We start from the raw sequence: 27,847 nt of genomic DNA, 5'->3' as shown, positions 1-27,847 counted from the left end.
GATTCTAGGGAACATTTTATTTAAACACATATTGGCAATTGTTAGGGTTTGTCTTATTGCTGATCACAGCCAAAACAGCCCATGTTGCAGAATTCAAAACTTTTCATGGCTAAACATAAAGCATGGCTCATCTGTCAATTAATTACAAGAAATTCTCTGAGGACTTCCATGATTTCAGTTATCTCAAGACCTGCTATGCTAATGTTGATGAAGAATGCAAACTCTAGAACTAGTCATCTTGGCACTTAAGGAATTCTGATGCAATTAGGAAGACATCTTTGAACCAAGACTTTTTATTATTTTTTTAATTAAGCAAACAAGTAAATGTGCTAATTAGGTACTTGATTGCTTCCTCTTTACTCCTTTGGTAAAGGGAAAGCATTCCTGGCTCCATGCTATGGGAACATGATATGATTAAACATGTGATATCTACCACTGGGCAGATGAGATCATGATCTCATGAGTCATGAATGCTTCTATCTCCAGGGAGTTAGATACTCATATGGGAGTCCTTCAAACAGAGAAAGTAAACAGAGGCCAGGAAAAATCAGCTCTGTAGTAACAGGAAGGTGAGGTGAGCCAAGTTCTTATAATTCCACACACTCACCAGGAATTGAAACCCATCTCAGGAATAAGAATCCCTATGCTCAGGGATGTCTGTAAGGGACCAAACTGAGGGGCTACAATAGGAGGAGGAGACCTGAGTCTTATTGACAACTGCTCACATAGTGCTGGGCCTTAATTATACATACCTCACTGTGTATAAGATTTTGAATTAAACACTGGTAATAACAGCTTTTGTCCTAGAAAGCTCTTACCTTTAGGAAGTAAACAGGCAAATAAAGGACCTGTAAGTTAAATGTAAAAATGTATTTAAATTATTATGTAATATAAATGCAATAAAAAGCTTATATGAGGCATATAAATTATATGTAATATTTGTTGTGAAATTATGATTATTATAAGTCCTATATTTAATAATATATTACACAATGTATTGAATGTATGACATACATTATTATATGTAATGTGATGCATATAAATTACTATGTGTAATAATAATGAAATAAAAAAGCCTTAATATGAGCAGAACAGAGCTACTTGCCTGTAGGAATGTAGAAAGACCAGATGAGGAGGAAGGTAAAATTTAGATAAAATCTTAGAGATTGGATATAATCTTAGGGTAAGATAGTAAGATAAATAAGAAAATGGGAGGACAAGCAAATGCAAACACACTAGCAAGAAATGTCTCTTCTCCTAGGTAGTCTTGGTTGGAGCATAGAAAGTGCAGCAGGAAGTACTTAAGGAAAAAGGAAGGTCTAATTGTACAGCAGTTTTAATTAATGAATGCCTTATTTTAAGGCAATGAGTGACAAAGACTCTGAGCTGGGCAATGGCAAAGTCAGAGCTGCTAATGTTTCATGTGGTGGGATTCTGTCTAATGTCTATGAGAGGAGGAAAGACTAAAATGAAGGCCAGGTAGGAAGCTGACATGGAGTTGGTAAGAAATCTAGCAATCCTGAACCAGCAGACAGACAAGTCATACAAAAGTGACAGGAGAGCATGATGGGATGGCATTTGTGCTCTGGGTCAGGGCAACTGGTCCAAACCCTTTACTGTGTCCTATAGGACAACTGGTGCAGAAAATAATGACTTTCTCCAACCTATATGAAAATTATTTTTTTCTCACATTTTATGTTTTTTTAGGAACTTTATACCTTCTTAAGCACTAAAGAAACAGACTACTTTTTCTCTCCTCAGTGGTATGATTGTTTCATTTTGAGACTTGAAATCTATATTTGCTTTATATAACACTTTTATTCATCCCAACGAAGAAGTTGGTTTCACTAGCAACCAGGGAAGTTGAGAACCTCAGGGACAGGCCATAGATCTGCATGATGGGGCTGCCACTCCTGACAAGACATTGCCATACCTTTCTGTTAACAGGCACCATGTTAGGAGATGCTCAAATTTTAAAATAATCCCTTTCCACCTAGGGCAGGAAAATACATTGTAGGAGTTGAGCCTAGGCCTCTAAGAACTCATATTAGAGCATTAGCTGTTTAATTTGTGATGTTTCTTGTTTCTTGTTTCCTGCTAATTGGTATTTCACATTCATACTCTTCCTCCTCCTTGTCATTTCTTACTTTGCAAATATCTCAAAGTCAGTGTTGTCATGAGCAAAACAGGTATTAATTTCACCTGGAGTACTTTGTCTTCACTTGTAATATTTCACTGCTTCAGATCACTCCCCATTTAGACTCTTAACATGAACAAAGACACCCAGAATTCTTCAAGACTGATCACTGGAATGTTCTAGACAATTCAGACTCTAAGACCAAATAAAAAGATGTGGAAAATCTTGGTATGCATACTAGGTCTTCAGATATCTGCTGAGCTACTATAAAGAGTACACAGTGGACCCATTTTTATAGCTTCAGTGGAAAAATTTAGAATAAGCAAGTCTAAATTACAAATGAATTTTGTCTTAATACATTATACCTCCACATTGACTCAAAGTAAGTGTATTCTTTCTAGAAAGTAGTCAAATGTAAGGCAATTTGGCCTTTAGACAAAGTTTATGACAGTAATTCAAAGATCTATTTGGAAATTTGGACTAGACTTACAATGCCTCCTCCAAACCTGTATGGTTTTTACGCACAATGGATTGATAAATAAGCATGATATCTATGTTGTTGGGGCAAAAAATATCTTCTTTGTTAGACCTTGGAAGTCTCAAAATATCTCATGTGTCACTCTGTCTTATCATTTTTGCTTGTCTACATGTGACCTGAATGCTCTGTCTTTTTGCATAGATATTTTAGATCCATAGTCAATTTCTGATTCATCTAGGTATAAGCCAAATTTTTGATACAGTGAGTTGATTAGAGAAGACACTTCAATCATATGTGAATATGACTGATCTTCAGCTTGATTTTAGTTGCCAGAAAGTTACTTTTCTTTTGAGAATTAAAACTTTGGCTTGATTTCTTTTTTTCTTTTGATCTAGAATTAGGAATTTATTTTATAATACAGTAGTAAAAACTTTATTTCATTATTCTTTTTTCATGTGCCAATACAAGGGCTTGATTTCAGGGTCTTAAGCTCTCAAGTAGATTTTCCCACTCACAACTGGCATTTTGCTCATTGACCCACACCTCAAGCTCTGGAACTTTGCTGGTTAATTGGAAATAAATGTCTCCTGGGTTTATCTTCCAGGGCTGGCTTTGATCTGACCCTATTCCTCAGATCTCAGTCTCCTGAGTATCTAGGATTGTAGAGGTGAGTCACTAGCACCCATTTTGCATTTTACTCTTCTGCAGTTTTGGGATAAAGTTTAGGTATACCCAGTAAAGTAGATAAGTATTTAAAGTTTAAGACTTTCAAATTTTCCTATTTAGATCAACTTTTTTATGTAGTGTCATTTTTAAAATTAACGTATAACTGAAACAAACTTAATTTGTAATGTCTATTCATTTCTGATAACAGTTTTTCCCCTTCTGTCTTCGATATTAAAGCATTTTCCTAATACATGATGCACAAGTAGAGATATGAATACAAGAATGCATTGATTTTTCTTTTTTTATCCTTTTATTATATATTTTTTAAAGTTTTTATTATAAAACTGATGTACAGAGAGGTTACAGTTTCACACATTAGGCATTGGATACATTTCTTGTACTGTTTGTTACCTTGTCCCTCATACCCCCCTCCCCACTCCCCCTGTCCCCCCCTGAGGTGTTCAGTTCACTTACACCAAACAGTTTTGCATGTATTGCTTTTGTTGTTGTTTCTCGTATTTTACCCTTTGTCTCTCAATTTTGGTATTCCCTTTGAATTTCCTAATTCTAATACCAGTACACACTGTTTCCCATACACTCAGATAAGATTACAGAGATAGTGTAGATACACTCACAAGAAGGTGATACACGAACATCATCAATAGTAGAAACTACAGATACACATGGGATGTTGAAAGTAGTTACAACTCTGATATAACAACCATTTTCATAAAATGGAGTTCATTTCACTTAGCATCATCTTATGGGATCATAAGGGTATAGCTATTGGGCTCTTGTGATCCTCTGTTGTGACTTGCCTAAACCTGTGCTAATTAGTCCCAATAAGGGAGACCATAGAGTCCATGTTTCTTTGGGTCTGGCTCACTTCACTTAGTATAATTTTTTCCAAGTCCTTCCATTTCCTTACAAATGGGGCAATGTCATTCTTTCTGATAGAGGCATAAAATTCCATTGTGTACATGTACCACATTTTCCTGATCCATTCGTCTACGGAGGGCCATCTGGGTTGGTTCCAGATTCTCGCTATGACAAATTGCGCTGCAATGAACATTGTTGTGCTGGTGGCTTTACTTTGATTTTTTGTAGTTTTTTGGATAAATACCCAAAATTGGTTGCTGGGTCATAGGGGAATTCTACATTTAGCCTTCTGAGGAATCTCCATACTGCTCGCCAGAGTGGCTGAGCCAGTTTACATTCCCACCAACAATGAAGTAGGGTTCCCTTTTGGCCACATCCCCTCCAACAACTGTTATTGTTAGTTTTCTTGATATATGACATTCTTACTGGGGTGAGATGGAATCTCAATGTTGTTTTGATTTACATTTCCTTTATGGCCAGTGATGTAGAGCACTTTTTCATATGTCTCTTGGCCATTCTCATTTCCTTATCAGAGAAGTCTCTTTGTAGGTCTTTAGCCCACTTGATGAGTGGGCTATTAGTTCTTTGTGGTTTTGTTTTGGAGGAAAATAATTTTTTTAGTTCTGCATATATTTTAGATATGAGGCCTTTGTCTGTTGAATGGACGGTAAAGATCTTCTCCCAGTCTGTGGGCTTTCTGTTTATCTTGCAAGCTATGTCCTTTGCTGTGCAGAAGCTCTGCAGTTTGATGCAGTCCCATTTGTCCAACCTTTCTTTGATTTGTAGCCTTTCTGGGTCTTTGTTCAAGAAGTTCCGTCCTGAGCCAAGGAGCCCAAGTGTTTCTCCTACTTCTTCCCTTAGTGTTTTCAGGGTGTCTGTTTTGATTTCGAGGTCTTTAATCCATTTGGAATTGATTTTGTTGCAGGGTGATATATAAGGATCTAGTTTTAGTTTGTTGCATGTGTTGAGCCAGTTTTTCCAGCACAATTTGTTAAAGAGGCTATTTTTCTTCCAAACTATTGTCTTAGCCCCTTTATCAAAGATTAAGTAGGCGTAGTTCTGTGGGTTCATTCCCAGGTCTTCAATTCTGTTCCATTGGTCTTCAGGCCTGTTCCGGTGCCAATACCAAGCTGTTTTTATTACTATAGCTTTATAATACAGCTTGAAGTTGGGTATTGTAATTCCTCCAGCACTGTTCTTTCTGCTTAGGATTGTTTTTGCTATTCTAGGTCTTTTATTATTCCATATGAATTTCTGGATTGCTTCCTCTATTTCATCAAAAAATGGTGTTGGGATATTAATGGGTATTGCATTGAATTTGTAGATAGCCTTTGGCAATATTGCCATTTTGATTATATTAATCCTCCCAATCCAGGAGCATGGGAGGTTTTTCCATTTCCTTAGTTCTGACTTAATTTCGTTTTTCAAGGTTTTAAAGTTGTCCTCAAAGAGGTCTTTCACTTCTTTGGTTAAGGTTATTCCTAGGTATTTTATGTTTTTGGAGGCTATTGCAAAGGGGGTTGCTTTCCTAATATCAGCCTCCGTCTTCGGGTCGTTAGCATACAGAAAGGCCATTGATTTTTGAAGGTTTATTTTATATCCTGCAACTTTGCCAAAGTTTTGGATCAGCTCTAGTAGCTTGGGGGTAGAGTCTATGGGATTCTTTAGGTATAGGATCATGTCATCTGCGAAGAGAGAGAGTTTAACTTCATCTTTACCTACTTGGATCCCCTTTATATTTTCTTCTTGCCTGATTGCTCTGGCTAGGAATTCTAGTACTATGTTGAAGAGCAGGGGAGAGAGTGGACATCCCTGCCTTGTTCCTGATTTTAAAGGGAATGGCTTTAGTTTTTCACCGTTTAGAGTTATGCTTGCTGTTGGTTTGTCATAAATTGCCTTGATTATATTCAGGAATGTTCCCTGGAATCCCAGTTTTTCCAGGGTTTTTAGCATAAATGGGTGCTGGATTTTATCAAACGCTTTTTCCGCATCCAGAGATAAAACCATGTGGTTCTTTACCTTGCTCTGATTGATGTGGTGGATTACATTAATTGACTTGTGTATATTAAACCAGCTTTGCATCCCTGGGATGAATCCAGTTTGATCGTGGTGTATGATTTTTTTTATGATCTGTTGAAGTCGATTGGGCAAAATTTTGTTGAGAATTTTTGCGTCTGTGTTCATCAGGGAGATCGGTCTATAGTCCTCTTTCCGTGATGAGTCCCTGCCTGGTTTTGGGATGAGGGTTATACTGGCTTCATAGAACGAGTCTGGAAGTGAACGTTCTCTTTCAATTTCATTGAAGAGTTTGAGAAATATTGGTGTGAGTTCTGTTTTGAAGGTCTTGTAGAATTCTGCAGTGAATTCATCTGGACCTGGGCTTTTCTTGGATGGGAGATCATTTATTGCCGTTTCTGTTTCAATACTGGATATGGGTCTGTTTAGGAGGTTTAAATCTTCATGGTTCAGTTTGGGGATATGAATTTTTTCTAGGAAATTGTCCATTTCTTCCAAGTTCTCGAATTTGTTGGTATAAAGGTTTGCAAAATAGTCCCTTATTATTTTCTGAATTTCGGTTATTTCTGTGGTGATGTTACCTGTTTTATCTCTTATCTTGTTTATTTGAATGTGCTGCCTTTGTTGCATTGATTTTTCTCCTGGTCCCTGAAACATGTTTCCTTTGTGTATTTATATGTCCATGCTGGCTTATGGCACTATCCGTTACCCAGTTGCTCAAGCCAATCATCTTTTCCCTTATACTCCATTTAACAATCAGAATGTAGTAACACAGCTCTCAGTTCAACATAAACTTCTTTTCTAATGATATCTTGTAAGCTAAGGACTAGCCAGACCAAGGGTCAGAAAAGTATGACTTTGTTCACCCAATCTAGCCTACAGTCTGAGTTTTAAAAAATTGTCAAGGTGATATACAGAAGGGTTACAGTTACATATGTAAGGTACTGTATATATTTCTTGTCATACTTGTCTGTGTTTTTTTATTTTTTTTGGCCAGTCCTGGGCCTTGAACTCAGGGCCTGAGCACTGTCCCTGGCTTCTTCCCGCTCAAGGCTAGCACTCTGCCACCTGAGCCACAGCGCCCCTTCTGGCCGTTTTCCATATATGTGGTGCTGGGGAATCAAACCCAGAGCTTCATGTGTAGGAGGCAAGCACTCTTGCCACTAGGCCATACTCCCAGCTCTACTTGTCTGTTTTTGTACCTAAAGTTTTATTTAAACATTGCTTCCTATTTGGTTTGCATGTTAGTAACTGCTTTCATTGCCCAATGGATGGAAAGGTATAGATGGTTGGAAACATATAGATAGCCCTTAGACAGAAAAACAGTAAGGAAGTCATAAAGTTTTCTGCCTTTTTTTGTTTTTATAACTATTACAAATATAAAATGAATTCATCATTCTTTGTCTATGGTTTTCCAATCTTTTTTGTCCTCTTCGGTTCTCAGTAATTCATTTAAATCATAAATCAGGTCACATCACTTCATGTCCAAACTCCTCAAAGGCTGCTCCATTTAAACCCTGTATGCCTAGAAGGTCTGTGGAATCCCAGTGCATTTAACTCTATGACCTTTTCTCAGCCCCTGTGAGCTACCTCTCTATCTAGCTTCTGTTCACAATTCTGACAGGAGCTCAGAGTTGCAAGCTGAGTTTATACTATTTATTTTTCTCCCTGGAATATCTGTACCCCTATCATTTCGCGTTGTTCTTATTCAGATTAGAGAGGCATTACCTGACCACTGCGTGTAAAACTGTTACCTGCAAGTATACCACACTGGTCATCTCTACACTCCACATTTATTTCTTCATAGCACTTTTTGCACAATTGCCTATTACCTGTCTGCTCCAGTATAAGGTAAGTAAGCATCCTGAGGAGATTATGTGGCTGATGCTGCATTGCCCGCTCTTGCCACTATCAGAATTAAATCATAGGTACTTAATATATGTTCATTGAATGAATCATTGGCCACTTCTGCACAGTGAATGCTGTTCCCTTACTCTTCGGGAAGAGATTCATACTGAGACATTACTGAACATACTGTGTTCTGGTATTGTTAAGAATCTGACACTCTCATGCTTCTTCCCCACAGCCCATGGGCCTCCTTTCCATCCTTGAAGAGGAATGCATGATTCCTAAGGCTACAGAGATGATTCTGAAGACCAAACTCTTTGATAACCATTTTGGAAAGTCAACTTATTTCCGGAAGCCCACATCTGATAAGAAGGATGGGCAAGAAGTTCACTTTGAACTTGTCCATTATGCAGGAGTGGTATGTTACCTCTAGACTTTCGGCCCAGAATGTTCTTATCTCTATTTCAAAGGCACTAAGCTAAAATCCTCCAGTAATATTTAAATGAAGTTTTGATTAAAGGAAGGGATGAGCCAAATACATCTCAATGCCAGATAAAAGGTGGTGAGTATTCAGCCCATGGGAAATGAAATAAAATACCCATACAACTATAGCATCTCCTGTGCAAAGACGTGACAAATCTCACAAAGGCCACCCCAACTCAAAGCATATTGTCTTCAGAAAAGCATGGAGACCATGAAAGTTGTCCTTTTTTTGAACTGAACACTATATGAATGAGCGATTTCAATTGATCTTTTTATTAAAGGATTTTTTTTATATTCCTCATAAAGAAACTGTGAAGTGGTGGTCAGCAAACCATGACCAACAAAAGTTTCTAATGGCATTTATTGCCCCCCTCATCTTCCCACTGGTACCTGGGCCCCTTTCCACTGCTTATTCCCAGAGATTCTAGGTTTAACAGAAGGAGAACTGATGAAAGAAAAACTGATACCTCATCTTAACAATGACCTAGCAATTGTTCCCAGATATGCTTGTAATTCTCTTCTCTAATACTTATAGAATGTTAGGTAGGGTAATATTTACAGAAAAATATTTGTTAACTGTTTTGAGTACTTATGATGTGTTAGAGAAATCTTGCCTATGAATAATGCTCATGTCAATTGTTTTTCATGGAAATAACATTTAATCTTTTCTCCATTTCTCCCCCTTTTTCTCCATCCTTCTCTCTCGCTCTTCCTCTCCCTTGCTCCCTTCTTTCTTCCTTTCTCATTACTTTTCTTTATGCCAGTGCTGGGAGGGCTTGAATTCAGGGCCTCATACCCTCACTCTGCTTTTTTTCAATCATTGCTGGCACTCTACCACTTGCACCACACTCTAGTTTGAGCTTTTTGCTGGTTAAGTAGACATTAGAGTCTCAAGAAGTTGTCTGCCCAGGCTGGCTTCTAACCTCAAACCTAAGATTTCAGCTTCCTGAGTAACTAGGATTATAGGTATGAGCCAGGGGTACCTGGTTATTACTTTTATGTCCCTTCTTCCTTTATTTTGACAATGTACATGCTAAAATTTGAAAATCTCCCTGAACCCAAGGTGATTTATCCTTGATAACATTGCTAAATGTCTGGAGTATTATTTAGTAAAATTACATTCGATTAATTTAAAATGAAAGGGTCTTTACAATTTGTGGTTTTTTTCCCCCAAGTAATGCTTATGCTATGTTGATTTGTATATTTTCCCCTTGTTTGCCTGAAATTCATGTGTGTCCAAAGGTTCCTTATAATATCAGTGGCTGGCTTGAGAAAAACAAAGACCTTCTTAATGAAACCGTGGTGACCATCTTCCAGAAGTCTTCCAACCAACTGCTGGCAAACCTTTTTGAAAATTACGTTAGTGTTGAGAATGGTAAGTCAATCTTGCTTGGTATTTCAGCTTCAGAATAGCATTCACAGGCATTTCTTCTTTTATAAAAATCCTTACCACTTCCCTGTGATATCAGTTTCTTCTATGTGGTCCAAGTTGTTCCCCTTTGTTCACCTTCTGTCTTCAGGCTAGAAGTGTTTTAAGACATGATATAGCACAATAAGAGAGATATTACATGGAATATATTTCTGTCTTTTTGCTTTTTTTGGACAAACCTACAAAGATAAAACTAAAAATAATAATTTTGATGAATATGGTCAATAATAATCTTCAAATATATATGATAAAAAATAAAAATTGCACCATATCTAGTTTTGTAGATCTGAACTGACTTTATCATTCTAGAATTGGACAGTAGTCTGAAGTAAAACAAACATAAAAGACATTGTAAAGGCTGGGAATATGGCCTAGTGGTAAAGTGCTTGCCTCGTATAACATGAAGACTTGGGTTCAATTCCTCAGCACCACATATATAGAAAAAGCCAGAAGTGGAATTGTGGCTCAAGTCGTAGAGTGCTAGCCTTGAGCAAGAAGAAGCCAGGAACAGTGCTCAGGTCCTGAGTCCCAAGCCTCCCAGGACTGGCAAAAAAAAAAAAGTTGTGAATATTCTAGTCCATCATATGAGCAGGTTGTATGTAGAGTTAGAGAAAAGAAAATATAATTATGATATAAAGAGAGCATGTTGATTATATAGCCTCCATTAATCTTATGTGAACATGGATTGAACAGTTGCTGGTTGGGTTTGGCTAAGACATGGCTATTTGTTAGAGGAATAGGCGCCAGTCTATTTTTACATTTGTTAAATTACATTTTATTATGAACACAGAAACCTTCAAGCCCAACTGGAAATACATGCAGTTATTCCCCCTCTCCTTCCTCTCCTACCTCTTCCCTTCCCTTTTTGCATTTCTCCTCTTTTTTAAAAAATTATTCTCATTTATAATCCTGTGTACACTTGGAGTTTTATGCTTCTTGAGGTATGTGTTAGACTGATTTTACTGTAGCCTCAAGCACATAGCAAACACCAATCAGGACACAGCCATAAATATGTATTAACCAATAGACAACTAGTCTTGTCTAGTGACTTGTTATTTAAAAGAGCTGTTAGATGTTTTATCTTACTCATTTTGTACATGACTATTTCAAATGTACATAGAAGGGATTCTCTCCTTATCTTACAGAAACACATGTAGCAAACTTCAATGTATTTTCTTCAGATATAAATGTACTAAATGGCAAGGCCTAGCAAGTAGGAAGACTTCAGCTTTTTAATCTAGTGTTTATTCTGTTCTTACTTTTTTTCCCCAGAAACAACGGCATTTAGGATTATTCAATAAGCACATCTTATCATTAGATAAAAAGTTTGATGATATTGAGCCCAACTTATCTCACAAGAGAACAGTGCTAGCCATAATTTGTAGCAAAAGTAACATTATTAGCTTCTGTCTCAGAACCTGGCTTCAAACTTGTTTTGTGTACTCCACATGGATTGAAAAATCAGGTTTCACCTACATTTTTGTATTTCCTGTCTTTTGAAAAAATGGAAATTTTGAGGGAAAAAAAACAACCAAAAAAACCCTGTAGCCAGGCTTATTTCAGATCCCCTCAGAGTGGACCTTCTTTCTTTCTTTCTTTCTTTCTTTCTTTCTTTCTTTCTTTCTTTCTTTCTTTCTTTCTTTCTTTCTTTCTTTCTTTCTTTCTCTTTCTTTCTTTCTTTCTTTCTTTCTTTCTTTCTTTCTTTCTTTCTTTCTTTCTTTCTTTCTTTCTTTCTTTCTTTCTTTCTTTCTTTCTTTCTTTCTTTCTTTCTTTCTTTCTTTCTTTCTTTCTTTCTTTCTTTCTTTCTTTCATTCTTTTTTTACATTGGGCCATCTACCCTCACTTCCTGACCATTTTACCCTCCTGTTGTTTTACAACCAGCTTCAGGCTAGGGCTCCCAGCTGATGTAGTCAGGGAATGGAGGAAGGAGTCTTTAGCACACATAGTTCAGGAACAAGCCTCCTCTGGGCCTGACTTAGAGGAAGCAGAGAAATTAGGGGGCCACTGAATTTGAATTCTGCTGATCTTCAGGCAATGGACTTTCTCCCTTCTATGTTCTTTATTTTAAAATTCTTTACTTATTTTTATTTATTAGCAGTATTGAAGTTTGAGTGCAGGGCCTCTCACTTGATATAGGCAGGCATTCTGCCACTTGAACCACAAGCCTACCTATTTTGCTTTAGTTATGTTTCAGATATGTCTGGGTTTGGGGGCTGGCCTCAGGCTGTAATCGTCCTCCTCTGACCTCTAAATTCCTAGGATAATATGGACCACCATATTTGGGCTGTTCTTTGAGGTCGGGTTCCACTAGCTTTTGCCTGGCTGACCTGCAACTGTGATCCTATTTTTGCCTTCTAAGTAGCTTGGGGTTACAGGCATAAACCTTTGCACCTAGTACTCTATCTTCATTGAGGCAAAATTTCCCTATGTTACCAAGATTAGTCTCAAAGTTCCCATACTCCTGTCTCAGCCTCCAAAAGAGCTAGTACTGAAGACATGTACAACTGCACATAGCTTTGGCATGTTTTAGAACTTAAAAAGGGCCTCTGAGAAGTCTGTTTATGTCCATATATGAACTTTTGGCTCTCCATTGAATTATTGTCTGATCAAGGGAGATCAGACAGTAGTTTGGATGAGAATTAGGGAGGAAATTGTCTTTTAACTCTTCAGGCTGTTCACTGTGTTTTTTGGAACTAGAAGAGAAGAATTGTCCAGAATGTCTTTCTTTTGTAGTCATTCAAGCACTCCCTGTAAAAACATGCTCACAAGTTTCTAACTCTTTAAACTGCCCACCATAATCATATTTTTCTCTATGGAATCTAACTATGTCAAGCCAGAGTTATGGTTTTAAAAAAGGAAACAGTATTCCACACTCAAGAATAGAATAACTGAAGTATGAAGAAGTCAGGCGACTCACTTGAGGACCTGGGCCTCCCAAACAAACATCAGTAGTGAGCTTCTTGACTTCTGCCTCCGCATAGTTGTGAAGAAACCCGCACATCATTCTTTGTAACTTTCCTTGTTAATAGGGTGCATATTTTCTCCATGCTGGCTGTAGATTTTGACAATGTTCATTTTCTTGAATTAGTACTATACTACTGTTTGTAAGATAGATTCTTCTGCTTTAAGACAAAATGATTTACTTTTTTAGTAATATAGCCAATGTGCCAAAACTAAAAGAGGACATTAAACTTGCCTATCATTTCAGGTAGAGATAACCCAACTGTTATTAATTTGAATTATATGTTTCTTAAGTGTACTTAAAATATATGCACATTCAAGATTATAATATACAAACTACAGATTTATAACCTACTTTTTCCTATAAAAGAAAGTTACAGAAATCTTTCCATATTAATCATGTATACCTAGATCATCATTTCCAATGTTAGAGAAATATTTCATTATGTACACATTTTTTCATAATCTATCCAAGTTTCTGTGGATGTTTCTTGATTAATTTTATTTTGTTTAATTTTTTCTTGCAAGCTCTGAGATTGAACCTTTGCAGATGCTAAGAATGTGCCCTATTGCTGAGCTACATCCTCTGCTTTTGCTTAATTGTTTTATAATGACTAAATAAAGCTTTTCTGCATATGTTTGTACAGTTTCCTAATTATTTGCTTAAGAGACAGAGCCATAGGTATTTTAAGAATCATGTGCAGTTTTGAAGCTTTTGTTAGATACTGCTGTATTATTTTTAGAACTTTGGTGAATTTAGTTTTCATCAACAAATTCTGGCACTGTGACAAATTGTTTTTTAAAATGATTTTTCAAATTTTATTTTTCTTTCTGTTTTTAGCAGTGCACTTTGGGGAGAAGAAACACAAAAAAAGAGCTTCATTCCAGTTGGTGACATCATTGTATAAAGTAATTTTATGTTGTTAACTATTCCAATTTTAACTGTTTTATAATGGTTTATATTATTGCTCATCTAAAATTGTTTATCTCTAATGAAAGGCTAAATATCTTGTTAGTCAAGTTGGAACAGTGAGGTTCATTTGATATTATGAAGTATTTAAAGTACACAATTGGGCCTCACCTAGATCATCTTGTAGCTGATGTAAATACAGATTCATAAGTATTGTCCTTGGTCAAATGGGAAGCTAAGTTGCCTGCACATTTTCTCCTTTAGTTGTTGGCTCCTCCCTTTCCTCAGGAGGCAAACATCTGTGGTACATTGGTGTATTTGTACTGTCCTTTCTTCAGGGATCAGAGCAAAGTTGAATCAACACTACTGCCTTTTTAATTCCTGTGCTCTACTCTGCTTCCCACATCTCATCTAAATCTTTCAAATCACAATCCCCACTACAGATTCTGTTTCTAAAGCTTCTGACCTAAAATAAAAGATTTTCTACGGATAGAAAACTTGAGAAATGATTTTTTCAAGCCATTTTATTGTTTAGCCATAAGTTATGGCTGTCAATTTCAAAGCAGGTTGAAATGATTCGCAATGGAGCTGTGTCTGTCAGATAAATATTGACTTGACACCAGAAAGGAAAAATGTGTTTGGTAAGCAGAGAATAGAGATGAATTCATCATTTTGCCATTGGTGTGTATGTGGGATATCAGGCTTAGTTGATAGATTTAAAGATATTTTTGAGGTGTTTTTTAACGACTTGAAAAATGATTTAGTATTTATTATGATTTTCATCTTAGGAAAACCTAAATAAATTGATGACCAACCTGAAATCAACAGCACCTCATTTTGTGAGATGCATAAATCCTAATGTGAACAAAATGCCAGGTAAGAATTAGGCATCTCTATAACCCACAACAGAGAATGCATTTTATTTAACTACATAGAATGTCTTTTTAAAGAACCATTTTCTTGTTCCTTTATATACAAGAGTAGATTTTCAGATATAGAAATGAAAGTAAGTTAGTTCAATGTGAACTTTTGGAACCTCCTCAGGGCTGCTTTTGAATTGAAATTCTAGTGGATAATACTGAAAATTTTTTTACAAAGCAGGCTCAATTGAGTAATATCAGAATAATTGATATTACCTTGAAACTGTCTCTTGATCTCATGTTAAAATGTGCTTGAGCTCCCAAGCAATTGTTTAGAACTGACAGCTGTAATAGTAAGGCTTTTGTTGAACAAAGAAATAATGCAGGGCTGGGGATATGGCCTAATGGCAAGAGTGCCTGCCTTGTATACATGAGGCCCTGGGTTCGATTCCCCAGCACCACATATACAGAAAACGGCCAGAAGTGGCGCTGTGGCTTAAGTGGCAGAGTGCTAGCCTTGAGCAAAAAGAAGCCAGGGACAGTGCTCAGGCCCTGAGTCCAAGGCCCAGGACTGGCCAAAAAAAAAAAAAAAAAAAAAAAAAAAAAAAAGAAATAATGCAAGGATTGATATATTATACAATAAAACCTAACTGACAATATTATCTGGGTAGAATGGAGGCTGGGATGTGTCTGAATCTTTCCTAGGCAAGATTGTAAACAGAATTTTATGATTGTCCCCATCTTCCCTTTTCTTTCACTTCCATTTTTTTTTTGTAGTCCCTTCTCCCTCATACTTAGAGATAGAAATTGCTGTTTTTGCTCTGATTGTCCTTCCTAGCTGGGATTTGGTTGGCAAATGGAAATAATATACACCATCAATATTGTAACTAAAAGAAAAAGGGTGATCTTTTTCAATGTCCAAGACTATTTGCTTCTAAATCCTTCCTTAATGGTGAACTCAAGTAATTGTTCTATGTTAAAAATAACATTAGATAAATCACATTTAGAGACATGAGTATAATAGAATTAAATGCTGTGAATGCTCTCGGGCAGGAAATAAGTGAACTTCTGTTAAATATCAGGGAGAGCTCACCAAATTCAAATTCTTTTACCCAATTTACAACAATCTGGACAAAATCTAGGATAATAAACTTCTGGGGCATGGATTCAGTATCACTCTTTTTTTCCCTCAGGTATAATGGACCCTTTATTAGTTCTACAACAGCTGCGGTGTAATGGGGTCTTAGAAGGAATTAGAATATGTCGTGAAGGGTTTCCAAATCGAATGCTGTATGATGATTTTAAACAACGGTAAACATATATTCTATGTTCCAAAAAGCTCGAGGCAGACCATTCTGTTTTCCTTTCTGAATGTCTAGGTACACATTGTTTGTTTGCTTAATATCCTCCAGACTGCAAACTGATGTGTTTTGGTGGTGGTGAGATCTATGATGACAGAGTTCCAATATGCTATCCCCTGAAATCCAATATCCACATAATGGTCATACCCCTAAATCTCTATTAACAGATAATAGACCCACATAAGAAATATATGCAGAAGATGTACAGCCTGAACTCAATCACTGAAATGTATATATTTAATAATACCTGCCACTCAATGAAGCTATCATTTTATTAGCAAGTTTATGAAAGGAAGGAAGCCAACCTGATGGTTCACAGGAGGCAGGAAAGGCACCTTTGCTTTCTATTTCCTGCGTTCGGCTAGTGCAAATTAAAGCTCATCAAGGCAATTTGAGCAAAATAGAGTAGAGTAAGCATCTGTTTAGGAACTAAGTGGAATGTTTCTCATTCTCTATTAACTCATCACTAGGGTGAAAAAAATAAAAGAAGGAAATTTAATATTTCTGATTTTCAGTTTTCTTAGTCAGATGATAGACATGCTTAAGCTTCCTCCCCTCTCTATTTCATTCTGATTTTTCCCTTCCTAATTTGGCAGAGAAATCAAATGAGATTGATTTCTAAAGCACCATGAAAAGTATAACTATTTTGTCAGAGGAAGAGATTGTTGCTTGTCTCAATTATTTTTGCCAAGGGCTTTTCAGAAATTGAGCATGTAGATAGGAAAGATAAATCTGTATTGTTTTATACCTCTCTTGTCCAGATTAATCTTTATTTGAATTGTGTGATCCCTTCACCCCATTTTAAATTAGGTACTACATCCTAAATCCAATGATTTTTTCAAAGAGCAAGTTTGTGAGCAGCAGGAAAGCAACTGAGAAACTACTTAGCTCCCTGGAGACCGACCATACTCAGTATCAATTTGGAATTACTAAGGTAATTGCAAAGAATACATTAGGAGAAGAATATCAGGAAAGAGTGTGTATCCTAAACTATCTATGAATACATGAATAGAATGTATTCTTCAGCTCTTGTGACCAGAAAAAAAATGAAAATAGAGCTCAGTTCAAAATGAAAACTCTAGTTCTCTCTGAGAAAGAAACTGAATGTTTCTTAAATTTCAGTCTTTACTGCATTACCATTTTTATAATTAATCTGAACCAAATTCATACAAATATATAAATTACTCAATTAACCTTTCAGTGCTAGAAAAATCAATGTATAATCAGAGTAATAAAAATGACAGCAAGCTTCCTTAAGGTGATTTTCTTTCCTGTGTGAAACTGTACTCATCCTCTGTACTCATTTAGAGATGACTCATACAAGTCTAAATAATGTAGTAGCTTTCAATTCTACTCCACTATTCAAAGAAGCTAGTTTTCTTAAATATGATTCTCTACATTCTACTTTTTTGAAGCGACCATATATTTGGGAGAGAAATTCTGAATAATAGATTTGGTCTTACCTGCTAGTCGGCATCAGATTGCTCCTAATGGAGCCCACTCATCATCCTTGTACCTTAGCTTCCCAAGTGCTGAGATTTCATATGTTTGCCACCAGCTTTGGCACTTTAGCACATTTGTTTTAAAATGAAATGTTACTTTGAGTAAAATCTAAAGAGAAATAGGACTGATAAAGTTGTCCCCGAAGTATGCCATCTGTTTATAGGGCCATTCACTAGGTTTTCGTTGAATATTTATGAAACTAATACTCAACTTATTTCTTTCAGATATTTTTTAAAGCTAGCTTTTTGGGAAGATTGGAAAAAAAGAGAGACAAGAGACTATCGGAAGTGTTCACATTGCTCCAAGCCAGAGCACGAGGAAAACTGATACGAATCAAATTCCAGAAGATTTTGGAAGAAAGGTGTCGTATTTCTTCCCTCCACCTCTGACTGCTGAGGCAATTGATACCTCAACGAAGATAATCATCTGTTCATTGCCTTTTATAAGCTCTGGGACAGTGTTGCCTCTTCTGCTTAGGCTGATTTCTAGAAAAAATATATCAATCATAGTTCACACAAAGAATGCAAATGGAGTTATTATGTTACTCAAAGTACAGTCACAATTCAGATAATATTTCCATTGCTTCTAGCCTTCCTTTTGGAGAGGATTGTTTGTGGTTTAGGATCATAGATCTTTGAAGGTGGTGTGACTCACAATAATAGAAACAGACTGAAAGGTTTGGCATATATGCCCCACAGCTTATTCTGTGTGAAAGTTTGCTTCAGTGTGGGTAAATGTTCTGCCCATTTTGTTACCTTCACGGTAAATTCCTTACTTTGTTTAAGGCAGGGTTACTGGGGACTTTCATGACTGCATTTGGAAATTTTGGCATAGGATTTGTCCATTTTCAATAGATGCATGGAAAGCAAAATCTTCAAAGAAAGGGACCATTGATTTTTACAACAATAGATTTTACAACAACAAGGGATTGATTTGGCAGTATTTGTATTGATTTTTTTTCTTACCATACTTCATCTTATGAAGAGAAGTTTACAGGTCTTGGTTTAAATTGGTTAACTGGAAATTTGCTAATTCCATCTGTTTTCCCAAAGCAAGTAAAAATTTATAGATGTTATTGAGACTTGCATAGAGAGTTGTATCTCACTGTGGCCATAGTGTGGGAATTTGGAGGTGAGGAACATATCTTATAGAGCTAGTTATGTAAGTTTGTGTAAAAATTTTAATTTCTCAATGCCAAACTTTCTTTCTAAAATGACATAATTATAATCCACTTTCAGTCATTCCTTCAAAAAGTAAAATGTTTCCTTCATAAAAATGCAGAAAATATAGTGCATATAAATGGAGTCATCACTAATTCTTAGCCATTTTTCCCTGTAATTTTCAACAAATTTAAAAACACTTAGTTGAAACCTTGTTTTTTTAAAAAAAAAATCTTGATACTATTCCTTCCTCCCTAGATTTTGAATTTATGAATATCTTTCTGTGTTTCACTGTAAGTCATATAAAAGTATGCTTTCATGGCTTTACTAGATATACAGACACCCTTAACCAGTGTCATGCTTATGTATATGTTAGTCTTTATGTCAATAATATTTATGTATTATCATGAAGTTTATCATTTTCATGATTTTGTATGTTGTTAGTCTTTATGTCAATAATATTTATGTTTTATCATGAGCTTTATCTTTATATTCACTTATTGTCTTTTACATATGTCAATGCTAGACTGGAGATGAGGCTCAAGTGGTATGGCACTTGTCTAACTTGAGTAACACACAGTGTTGATGTATGTGTATGTATGTATGTATGTATGTATCTATATACAAATATACACATACATACATGTATATAAGGTCTATGAAACTTTTGTGTAGTTAGGAATGCTGGTCCATGATTATGACGGGAAGGGAGACTTTAGGGCTTATTGACTGATCCTGTCAATGTAAAGTACCCTCTCCCATCTTGCCACAGTTATGGTTTCAGTGCATTCAGTTCCTCTTTCGGTGTGCCATACTGACTCTTCATGCCATTTATTATTTTATTTAGTCCTCTCCTTCTTAGTCTAGCTAAAAGTTTTCTATTTTATTTATCATTAAAAAACCTCGCTAGTAATTTCCTTATTCTTAGTTCAGTTTTTTGGTGACATTTAACTTTCCCTTCTTTCTGGTCTATACTTCTTTTTCTACTTCCTTAAGGTGTAAGATTAGTTTATTTGTTACCACAGTGCCATATTTTGGAGCATCATGTCCTGAACTGCATCAGTAGGGAAGTAATTAAAACAGGTTTTGAAGGAAAGAAATTCTGGGATGTGATCCTGGCCCTGCATTGGTCATGTTTTCTCCTTTTCTTCCTTCTCCTCTTCAGTGAGTTTTTAGTAAGTATATGTTCCTAAGCTTGGGGAATGTTGCGATGAAAAAGACAGTTTCCCTGACTCCATGGACTAGCAGGAAGGAGGTAGCTAAGATGTATAATACTGGTAAGTACTCTTAAGAAAATAAAACTGATGGAGAGAAAAGAGATTAGTTTATTTGTTTCATTTTTGCACAAGTAGACATTTATCATAAAAATTTTCCCTTTAAGGAGTGTTTTTGTTGTATCTCTACCACAGCAACAGTATAGCACTGGATCTGACTATATTCTTACCTTTCTGGTGAGTTTCATATGTTTCCTTGTTGTTAACATCTTTTCATTTCAACTTGAAGAACTGGCTTCAATATATTTTAGTAAGCAGTGGTGATGAACTCACATTTTTTGCTTGAGGAAGTCTATTTCTCCTTCATATCAAAAAGCAATCTTACTGTGTTCAGTTCAAGTGTTCCTTGTTGGCAGTTTTATTATTCTTCTTATAGCATATTGACCACAGTTAAGCAATCCCTTCTGGATTGCAGGGAGTTTTCTGAGGAAATTCACAGGTTGTCTCAGAAGAGGCTCTGTTGTATGTGAGAAATTGATTTTGTCTTGATAATTTCAAGATTTTTCCCTTCGGGGAGGATTTGAAAGTTTTATTATAATAGGTCTTAATGATGATATCTTTATGTTTAATCTATTTGAGTTCTTTTGCTCTTGGAAAAGCTGGGTGTTTATTTCTCTTTTTAAGTAGTTATGGGTTTTATCGTTATTTTATTATGTAAGTTTTCTCTGTCCCTTCTTTTCCTCTCTTTCTAGAATGCTCAATAGTGTGTAAATCAAGGTGTTTGGAAGTATTCCATAATCTTCTTCATTATTCTTTATTGTTCTTTTTTTTCCTTCTGATTTGATCATTTCAAATGATCCATCGTCAAGCCATCTGTTTGAATGAGCTTTGAAGTTTCCTATGGACATTTTCAACTATGTTTAGTTCTTTTCTTCTAGCTTATCATGATGCTTACTTAAATTTTTATTGACCACTTAATAGATTTCCATTTCTTTTGACTAAGTTATTAAAATTAGTTGTGTTCTTCTAATTGTATTCTGAGCTATTCATTCTTCATGTAGCCTGTATCTTCGCATTGGTACATATACATTTAAAGTAAAAGTACTTTTTCTCATGTACACTTATAGGATAGCTTTGATTTAGAAAGGTCTATACAAGACATTCTGCCTAGAAATTTGTCTTCTTTTCCTTGGTGACCAGTTTTTTTCTCTTTATTTTAATAACTTCTAATCTGTTTATCTCTCTAGCATATACTTGTATCAAGACATAAATCTGTTTCTTTAAGATTAATAGTTTTATTTCATTCCTCTTTTGATGTCATGTTTTGCTGATATTCATGATTTTCATGGCATTGAATTGGTATTGGCATATATAATATGTTATATATGTATATACATATATGTACATACAATATATTGTATATGTGTATAAGCATATATAACATATATGTGTATATATATACAAGCACACACATATATGTATATAGGCATATATATATTCTATCTTTTACAGCTTGGCTTTTATAGCTAAAACCACTGATCTCAGGAGATTCTGGACAGGAAAGATGAATGAGCTATGGGTATGATGGCCACTAGAGTTATTTTTATTATCATTGTTATTTTGTTATTTGTTATTAATTATTATTTTTCAAGTTCGAATTATCTCATTGAAAAATTCATATTACTGAATTTTTCTATCTCAGGCTTTTTATTTCAAATAATGATATTCCTCAAATGATGATGGGGTTATGACAAGGGGATTGTTCAGTCTTCTTTTTCATGAAGTATGTAAGTCATTGAAGGTTTCAGCCTTGATGTGAAAGGCAAAGGTGATAAGTCTTGATAATGGGGCTGTCCTAATATGAAAATATGAACAGTCATCAAAACTGACTCCATCCTTCCATAAACACAGACAAATTATCCCTGGATTCACTTACTGTTTTTAGCTCCCTCTGTGTTTCCTATTCTCTTTCAGGACCATTCCTCATTTAAAAATATTGTTATTGGAGTATTTTCATATGTAGTTTACAATATACTTAGGCCTATAAGTCCTGCAAGGAGTTTGGTAAGAATCAAATGAGAACCCAGATGTAGAATGCTTTGAAGAATAATGAAAATGCATTTACTCCTAACATAGTATGTTTATTCAATAGCTTTATTATATAAATACTTTCATATAGTCTGTGTTAATTTGCTTTAAAAAATTCTTAATGTAGAGATGCACTTCTGATGATCCAATGCAACATAAGAGCTTTCCTGGCTACAAAGAACTGGTCCTGGATGAGGCTTTTCTTCAAGCTCAAGCCCCTTATTAAGACTACAGGGATGGGAGAGGTATCTCACCTGAAAGAAAAGTATATACAACTGCAGAAAGCCTTGGAGAAATCAGAAGCACAGAGAGAAGAACTGAAAGTGTCACAACTCTCTTTCTTCCAGGAGAAGAATGACCTACTTCTTCAGCTTCAGGCCGTGAGTGGTCCCACGGTTTGTTCTGTATATCCACTTCTTGTTAACTCTCTTATTTCATAGGCAGTGTTGACTTCAAAGAAAGACGAATTAACACACAAACAGAAACATGAGTTTTTTGAATACTATAGATTTCACTAAGCACATATAATGGAAACATTTAAAAATGCTATTTCATAATCAAATAATTTAATATTCAGTGTATCTTCTAAACAGGATACAGGTCACGAAGTGCTAAGAGGAAATTCTATAGGTATGAGTATCTACTTAAAAATATAAGATATTAAATAAATAATCTAATGATGTATCTCCAAGCCAAGCCCCAAATTAGTAGATAAATAAATAATTAAGAACATGTGGAAATGAATTAAATACAAACTGAAAAAACAATACAAAGCAAAAATGAACAAAAATATGTCATTGAACTGATAAATAGGACTGACAAAGCTGAAACCAAACTAACCAAAAGAAAGAGGTACAACCAGCACAGCAACAGACAAAGGCCTGATATCTGTCATCTACAGAGAACTCAAAAAACTAAGCCCCTCCAAGCCCAATAAACCTATTAGGAAATGGGCAAAGGAGCTAAAGAGAGACTTCACAAGAGAAGATATAAAAATGGCAAAGAAACACATGAGGAAATGCTCAACATCCCTGGTAGTAAAGGAAATGCAAATAAAAACAACCCTGAGATACCACCTCACCCCAGTTAGAATGGCCTATACTCTGAACTCAGGCAACAACAAATGCTGGAGGGGGTGCGGGGAAAGAGGAACCCTTCTCCATTGTTGGTGGGAGTGCAAATTAGTACAACCACTTTGGAGAACAGTATGGAGGTTTCTCAAAAAGCTCAATATAGACCTACCCTATGACCCAGCCATACCACTCCTAGGCATCTATCCTAAACAGCAAAACCCAAGATATCAAAAAGACATTTGTACTTCCATGTTCATTGCGGCACAATTCACAATAGCCAAAATATGGAAACAGCCCAGATGCCCCTCCACAGACGAATGGATCCCCAAAATATGGTACTTATACACAATGGAATACTACATAGTGATTAGGAATGGTGAAATATTGTTATTCGCAGGGAAATGGTCAGAACTCGAACAAATAATGTTGAGTGAGACAAGCCTAGAACACAGAAAACAAAGGGGCATGATCTCCCTGATATATGACTGTTAACAAAGGGAGAGGGAGAGACAGTAGAGACCAGGTCTGGGAAACCAAAAACTGCTTGTCAAATAGTATTCCCCACAGGATTGGGGCAGCGACCAAACAGTATGTAACTAAAACCAAACAATTACTCAACATATAAAGGTCAAAAATTGACCTCTCAGGTGAATACAATAGCTCAAAAGCTATGTATGTACGTTCATATAAGACTACTGTCGACGTATGGTCTAATATCAACATTACATTTAAAGCCCTAGGCGAACTTTCTTGGGTGTGGCCATGTGGCTACTGTATATGTTCTTGATACATTGTATATTGTATATATGTCTACCTGACCTAGAGAAGAGATAGAAAAACAGGGTGTAAGATATCACAAGAAATGTACACACTGCCCTACTATGTAACTGTACCCTTTTTGCACAACACCTTGTCAAAAAATTTGTGTTCAATTAATAAACAAATAAATTTAAATTAAAAAAAGAAAACCAGTAAAAAAAAAAAGAAAGAGGTACAAGATCAAAATGGATAAAATTAGACATGAAAACAGACCATAATATCAATGAAATTCAGAAGCTCATTAAGAAGATTTCAAAAACATATAGTCTGACAAACTATAAAGTCTGGAAAAATAGATAAATCTATAGATGCATATAGCTTCCAAAATTGAACCAAGAGGACATCAACCACATTAACAGATGTGTAATGAGCAATAATATTGAAGCATATATAATCTATTAAAATGATGTCATAACTGGAGTCACTGGTGAATTGTCTTGGCCTCTAAGAGGAATTACTATTAGTACTATTCAAGCTATTGCATAAAACAGAAAGTGAAGAAACACTGCCAAACTCATTGTGAAGTTAATATTGCCCTGATAACAAAGATAAGCAAAGACATAAATTTATTAAAAATGCAGTGTTTTAAAACCCAATTCATTACAAACTTTATATACCATGATCAAGTTGATTTCTTCAGGAATACAAGGATAGTTTCATATACACAAATCAATTGACATAACACAGTACATAAATAGCACAAATGGCAGAAACATGTAACCATTTTAGTAGATGCAGAAATAGTCTCTGAAAAATTCAACATCCCTTTATGTTAAAGCTTAAAGAATCTAGGAATAGATGGAAGGTATTTCAAGATAATAAGTGCTGCATACAACACTATTATATCCAACATTATACATACTAAATGGAGAAAACATTAAACAATTTTCTCTAAAATCAGGAAGCAAAGGGCTTCTCATTCTCTTTCTCTCTCCCTCTCATTATTAAATATATGTCTCAAAATCTTAGACAGGGAAATGAGGCAATAGATAGTAATAAAAGGGATACAAAGATGAAAGGATCGAGTTTAAATTATCCTGATTTACAGTTGGTATCATTTTATGGCATCCATAAACTGATTTGTTGAATGGTAACCTCTTTGTATAACTATTTAAAGATAATGAAAATATAACAAATTAAAAACAACAAAATTGACAGCATACAAAATGTAGGAGGTTTTCTATAAACTAAAAATGAACAGGTTGAGCAAGAAATCAGAAAAATAATTCATTTCACAGTAGCCTTAAGAAAAATGTACCTAGGAATAAAACTAGGGAAGCAAAAGACTTCAACACCAAAAACTATATAACAGTGAAGAAAGAAATTGAAGAAGATGGTAGAAGATGGAAACACTGCTTATGTTCATGAACTGGCAGAATGAACCTTGTGAAAGTAGCTATACTGCTGACTATGATCTACAAATTTAATGCAAGCCCCATAAATATTCTAGTGTTCTTCTACATAAGAACAAAAAATCAATCCAAGAATTCGAACAGAAGCATGAATATATGAATATCTAAACCAATCCTGAGCAAAAAGAGCAGCCCTGTAGGTACCATAATAGTCTATTTGACTTCAAATTATACCACGAGATATAATGACAAAAGCATCTGAGCATTAAAAACAGACATGGAGATGAGTGGAATAGAATTGAAGATCTAGAAATAAACCCTTATGGTTAGGGCTGTTTGTATTTTACAAAGGAACTTCTGAAGAAAAGACATTTTGAAAAATTGGTGTTGAGAAAGTTGAATAATCACAAGTATCTCATGTAGTGAAAGGAAAAATTCAAAATGAATTGCAAGTCTTAAGACTGGAAATTTTGACAATACTGAAGGAAAACATTTGAAGATGGTGGCATAATCAGTGACTTTCTGACTAGAATTACAGTTGCTCAATAAGTAAGAGTAAGGGGCTGGGAATATGGCCTAGTGGCAAGATGCTTGCCTCGTATACATGAAGCCATTGGTTCGATTCCTCAGCACCACATATATAGAAAATGGTTAGAAGTGGCGCTGTGGCTCAAGTGGCAGCATGCTAGTCTTGAGCAAAAAGAAGCCAGTGCTCAGTCCCTGAGTCTAAGTCTCAGGACTGCCCCCCACCAAAATAAATAAATAAGAGTGAGGAAGGATTACCAAATGGGTTTGTATTGAATTAAAATCCATGTGTTAAATGAAATAAGGACCAGAATGAAGATTAAACTTGCAGAATGGGTAAAGATCTTTAAAGGCCAAAAGAACAAATATTATAAAGAATAGAGAGGCAAATGAATTGAGTGGTTGCGAAGATTGTCAGAAGCATTTAATATCTGTGCTGAATTGCCCTGTAGCCACTAGCTGTAAGCAATTACTGAGCATTTGAAAGGTGGCTAGTTCAAACTGAGGTGCACTATGAATGTGAAATGTGCAGTAGATGTCAAGTTCATAGTATAAAAAATAGCTTACTAGTTCCATTTTTGAAATGGCAATACACTGTACTTAATGAGTTAAATAACAAGTACTATAAAATACAGGGGTTCAAAATTATGAAAGGTGTCCTATCACAAAAAGTAAATTTATTTTGTATCTGGTTTATATCATACAAATGATATCACTTGGATAGATGTAGAAATAGTACGTATAAAACATTAAAATGAAGAAGCATTTTAGGCTCTGTGCATGTAATTTGTAGAATCTGCTTGTGGCAGAAACAGTTAATATTTTTATTAGAAAAAATAATGAAATCAAGTTAGTGACTTTCCAGTGAATTTGTAAATCCTAAATTCAGCAAATATATTAAACTATATAGCTCTACTCAATTTAGTAGAAATGTATATATTTACATATATATACATATATGTATATGTATATAGTACAATTGTACCATGACACTTAAAATAATGTAATGAATAAATATTATATTGCCTGAGAGAACATTCCTTTCTTAAAAGACCATATTTTAAGCAGGCATCAGTTTCAAAATATGTGCCCACATTAGTTCTTTCAGCAGCACAGTATTGACTTTTGAAGCATGTTACCTCTGTGCCATGAGAATTCTATTAAGTGTACATTAAAGGTCATTTAATCTACTGAATAGGCTTGATAGATGGAAGGCTCCTCCAAACACAAATAATTCCCCCACATCTCAACAGCAGGATCAGGGACCTGGGAATATTATTTCAGCTGCCTGAGAAAGGTAGGTGAAAGTCCTGGGCCGAAAGTAGGCAATTATCTCCTTTGCTATGTGTTAAGCAGAATTTTCAAATAACTGATAAATTACTTCCAGCTATTGGGAACAATTTTCCTCTCATCATGGCAGGAGCAAGTGACCCTGGCAAATACAGAAGAGCAGTGCCAGTCTCTGATTAAAACCAAGATCCAGCTGGAGGCCACAGTGAAGGAGCTGTCTGAGAGGGTGGAGGGAGAAGAGGAAATAAATTCTGAGCTGATTGCCAGGGGGCGGAAACTCGAAGATGAATGTTCGGAGTTGAAGAAAGAAATCGATGACCTGGAAATAATATTGGCAAAGTCAGAGAAGGAGAAGCACCAGGCAGAGCACAAGGTACTTCTTCTGTGATGTTATTCAGGGCCTAGATGCCTGACTTCCACTCTCAAATCAGGCTTGGTAACTCAGAGTCCTGTGTTCAACTTAATTAACACAGGAGACTGTAACTTTACAGCCTTGTGAGCCAGAACCAGCATAAACCAAAGGGTGTGATAAACTGTGTTGTTCCAATTCAGATTTCCCCTTCATAATTATAGATCCCCATTTAGTACAGCCAATGAAATGCTGTTGTCTGTTCTAGTGTTATTCCATCTATAATCGATTTCATCAGGCCTCTAAATATCGTTTTTGGGTGGACAACTTTTATGATATGGTATGTTAAAAAGTGATTTAGGCTGTGTTTGACTCTCTGGCTCTGCCAGTACTTTGAGGAAATCACTTTAATTCCAGTTTCAGTTGTGAGTTTTAATTTGTATATC

General features: G+C 35.6%; 1 protein-coding gene across 1 annotated transcript in view; it reads left to right on the top strand.

The window, feature by feature from the left end:
- Nucleotides 1-27,847, top strand: part of Myh15 (myosin heavy chain 15) — a 110,942-nt gene that overhangs the window by 34,972 nt on the left and 48,123 nt on the right. Inside the window, exons 15-23 of the mRNA XM_048345811.1 lie at nt 8,263-8,442; nt 9,750-9,882; nt 13,739-13,806; nt 14,596-14,683; nt 15,861-15,978; nt 16,839-16,962; nt 17,756-17,892; nt 22,121-22,373; nt 27,183-27,425. Coding sequence (XP_048201768.1) covers nt 8,263-8,442; nt 9,750-9,882; nt 13,739-13,806; nt 14,596-14,683; nt 15,861-15,978; nt 16,839-16,962; nt 17,756-17,892; nt 22,121-22,373; nt 27,183-27,425 — 1,344 coding nt within the window. The remainder of the gene's footprint in view (nt 1-8,262; nt 8,443-9,749; nt 9,883-13,738; nt 13,807-14,595; nt 14,684-15,860; nt 15,979-16,838; nt 16,963-17,755; nt 17,893-22,120; nt 22,374-27,182; nt 27,426-27,847) is intronic.

This window comes from Perognathus longimembris, chromosome 5 (genome assembly GCF_023159225.1).
Source record: "Perognathus longimembris pacificus isolate PPM17 chromosome 5, ASM2315922v1, whole genome shotgun sequence".
Lineage (NCBI taxonomy): Eukaryota > Metazoa > Chordata > Mammalia > Rodentia > Heteromyidae > Perognathus > Perognathus longimembris.
The sequence above is the reverse complement of the archived record's forward strand: the minus strand, read 5'-3'. Positions and strand labels throughout refer to the sequence as shown.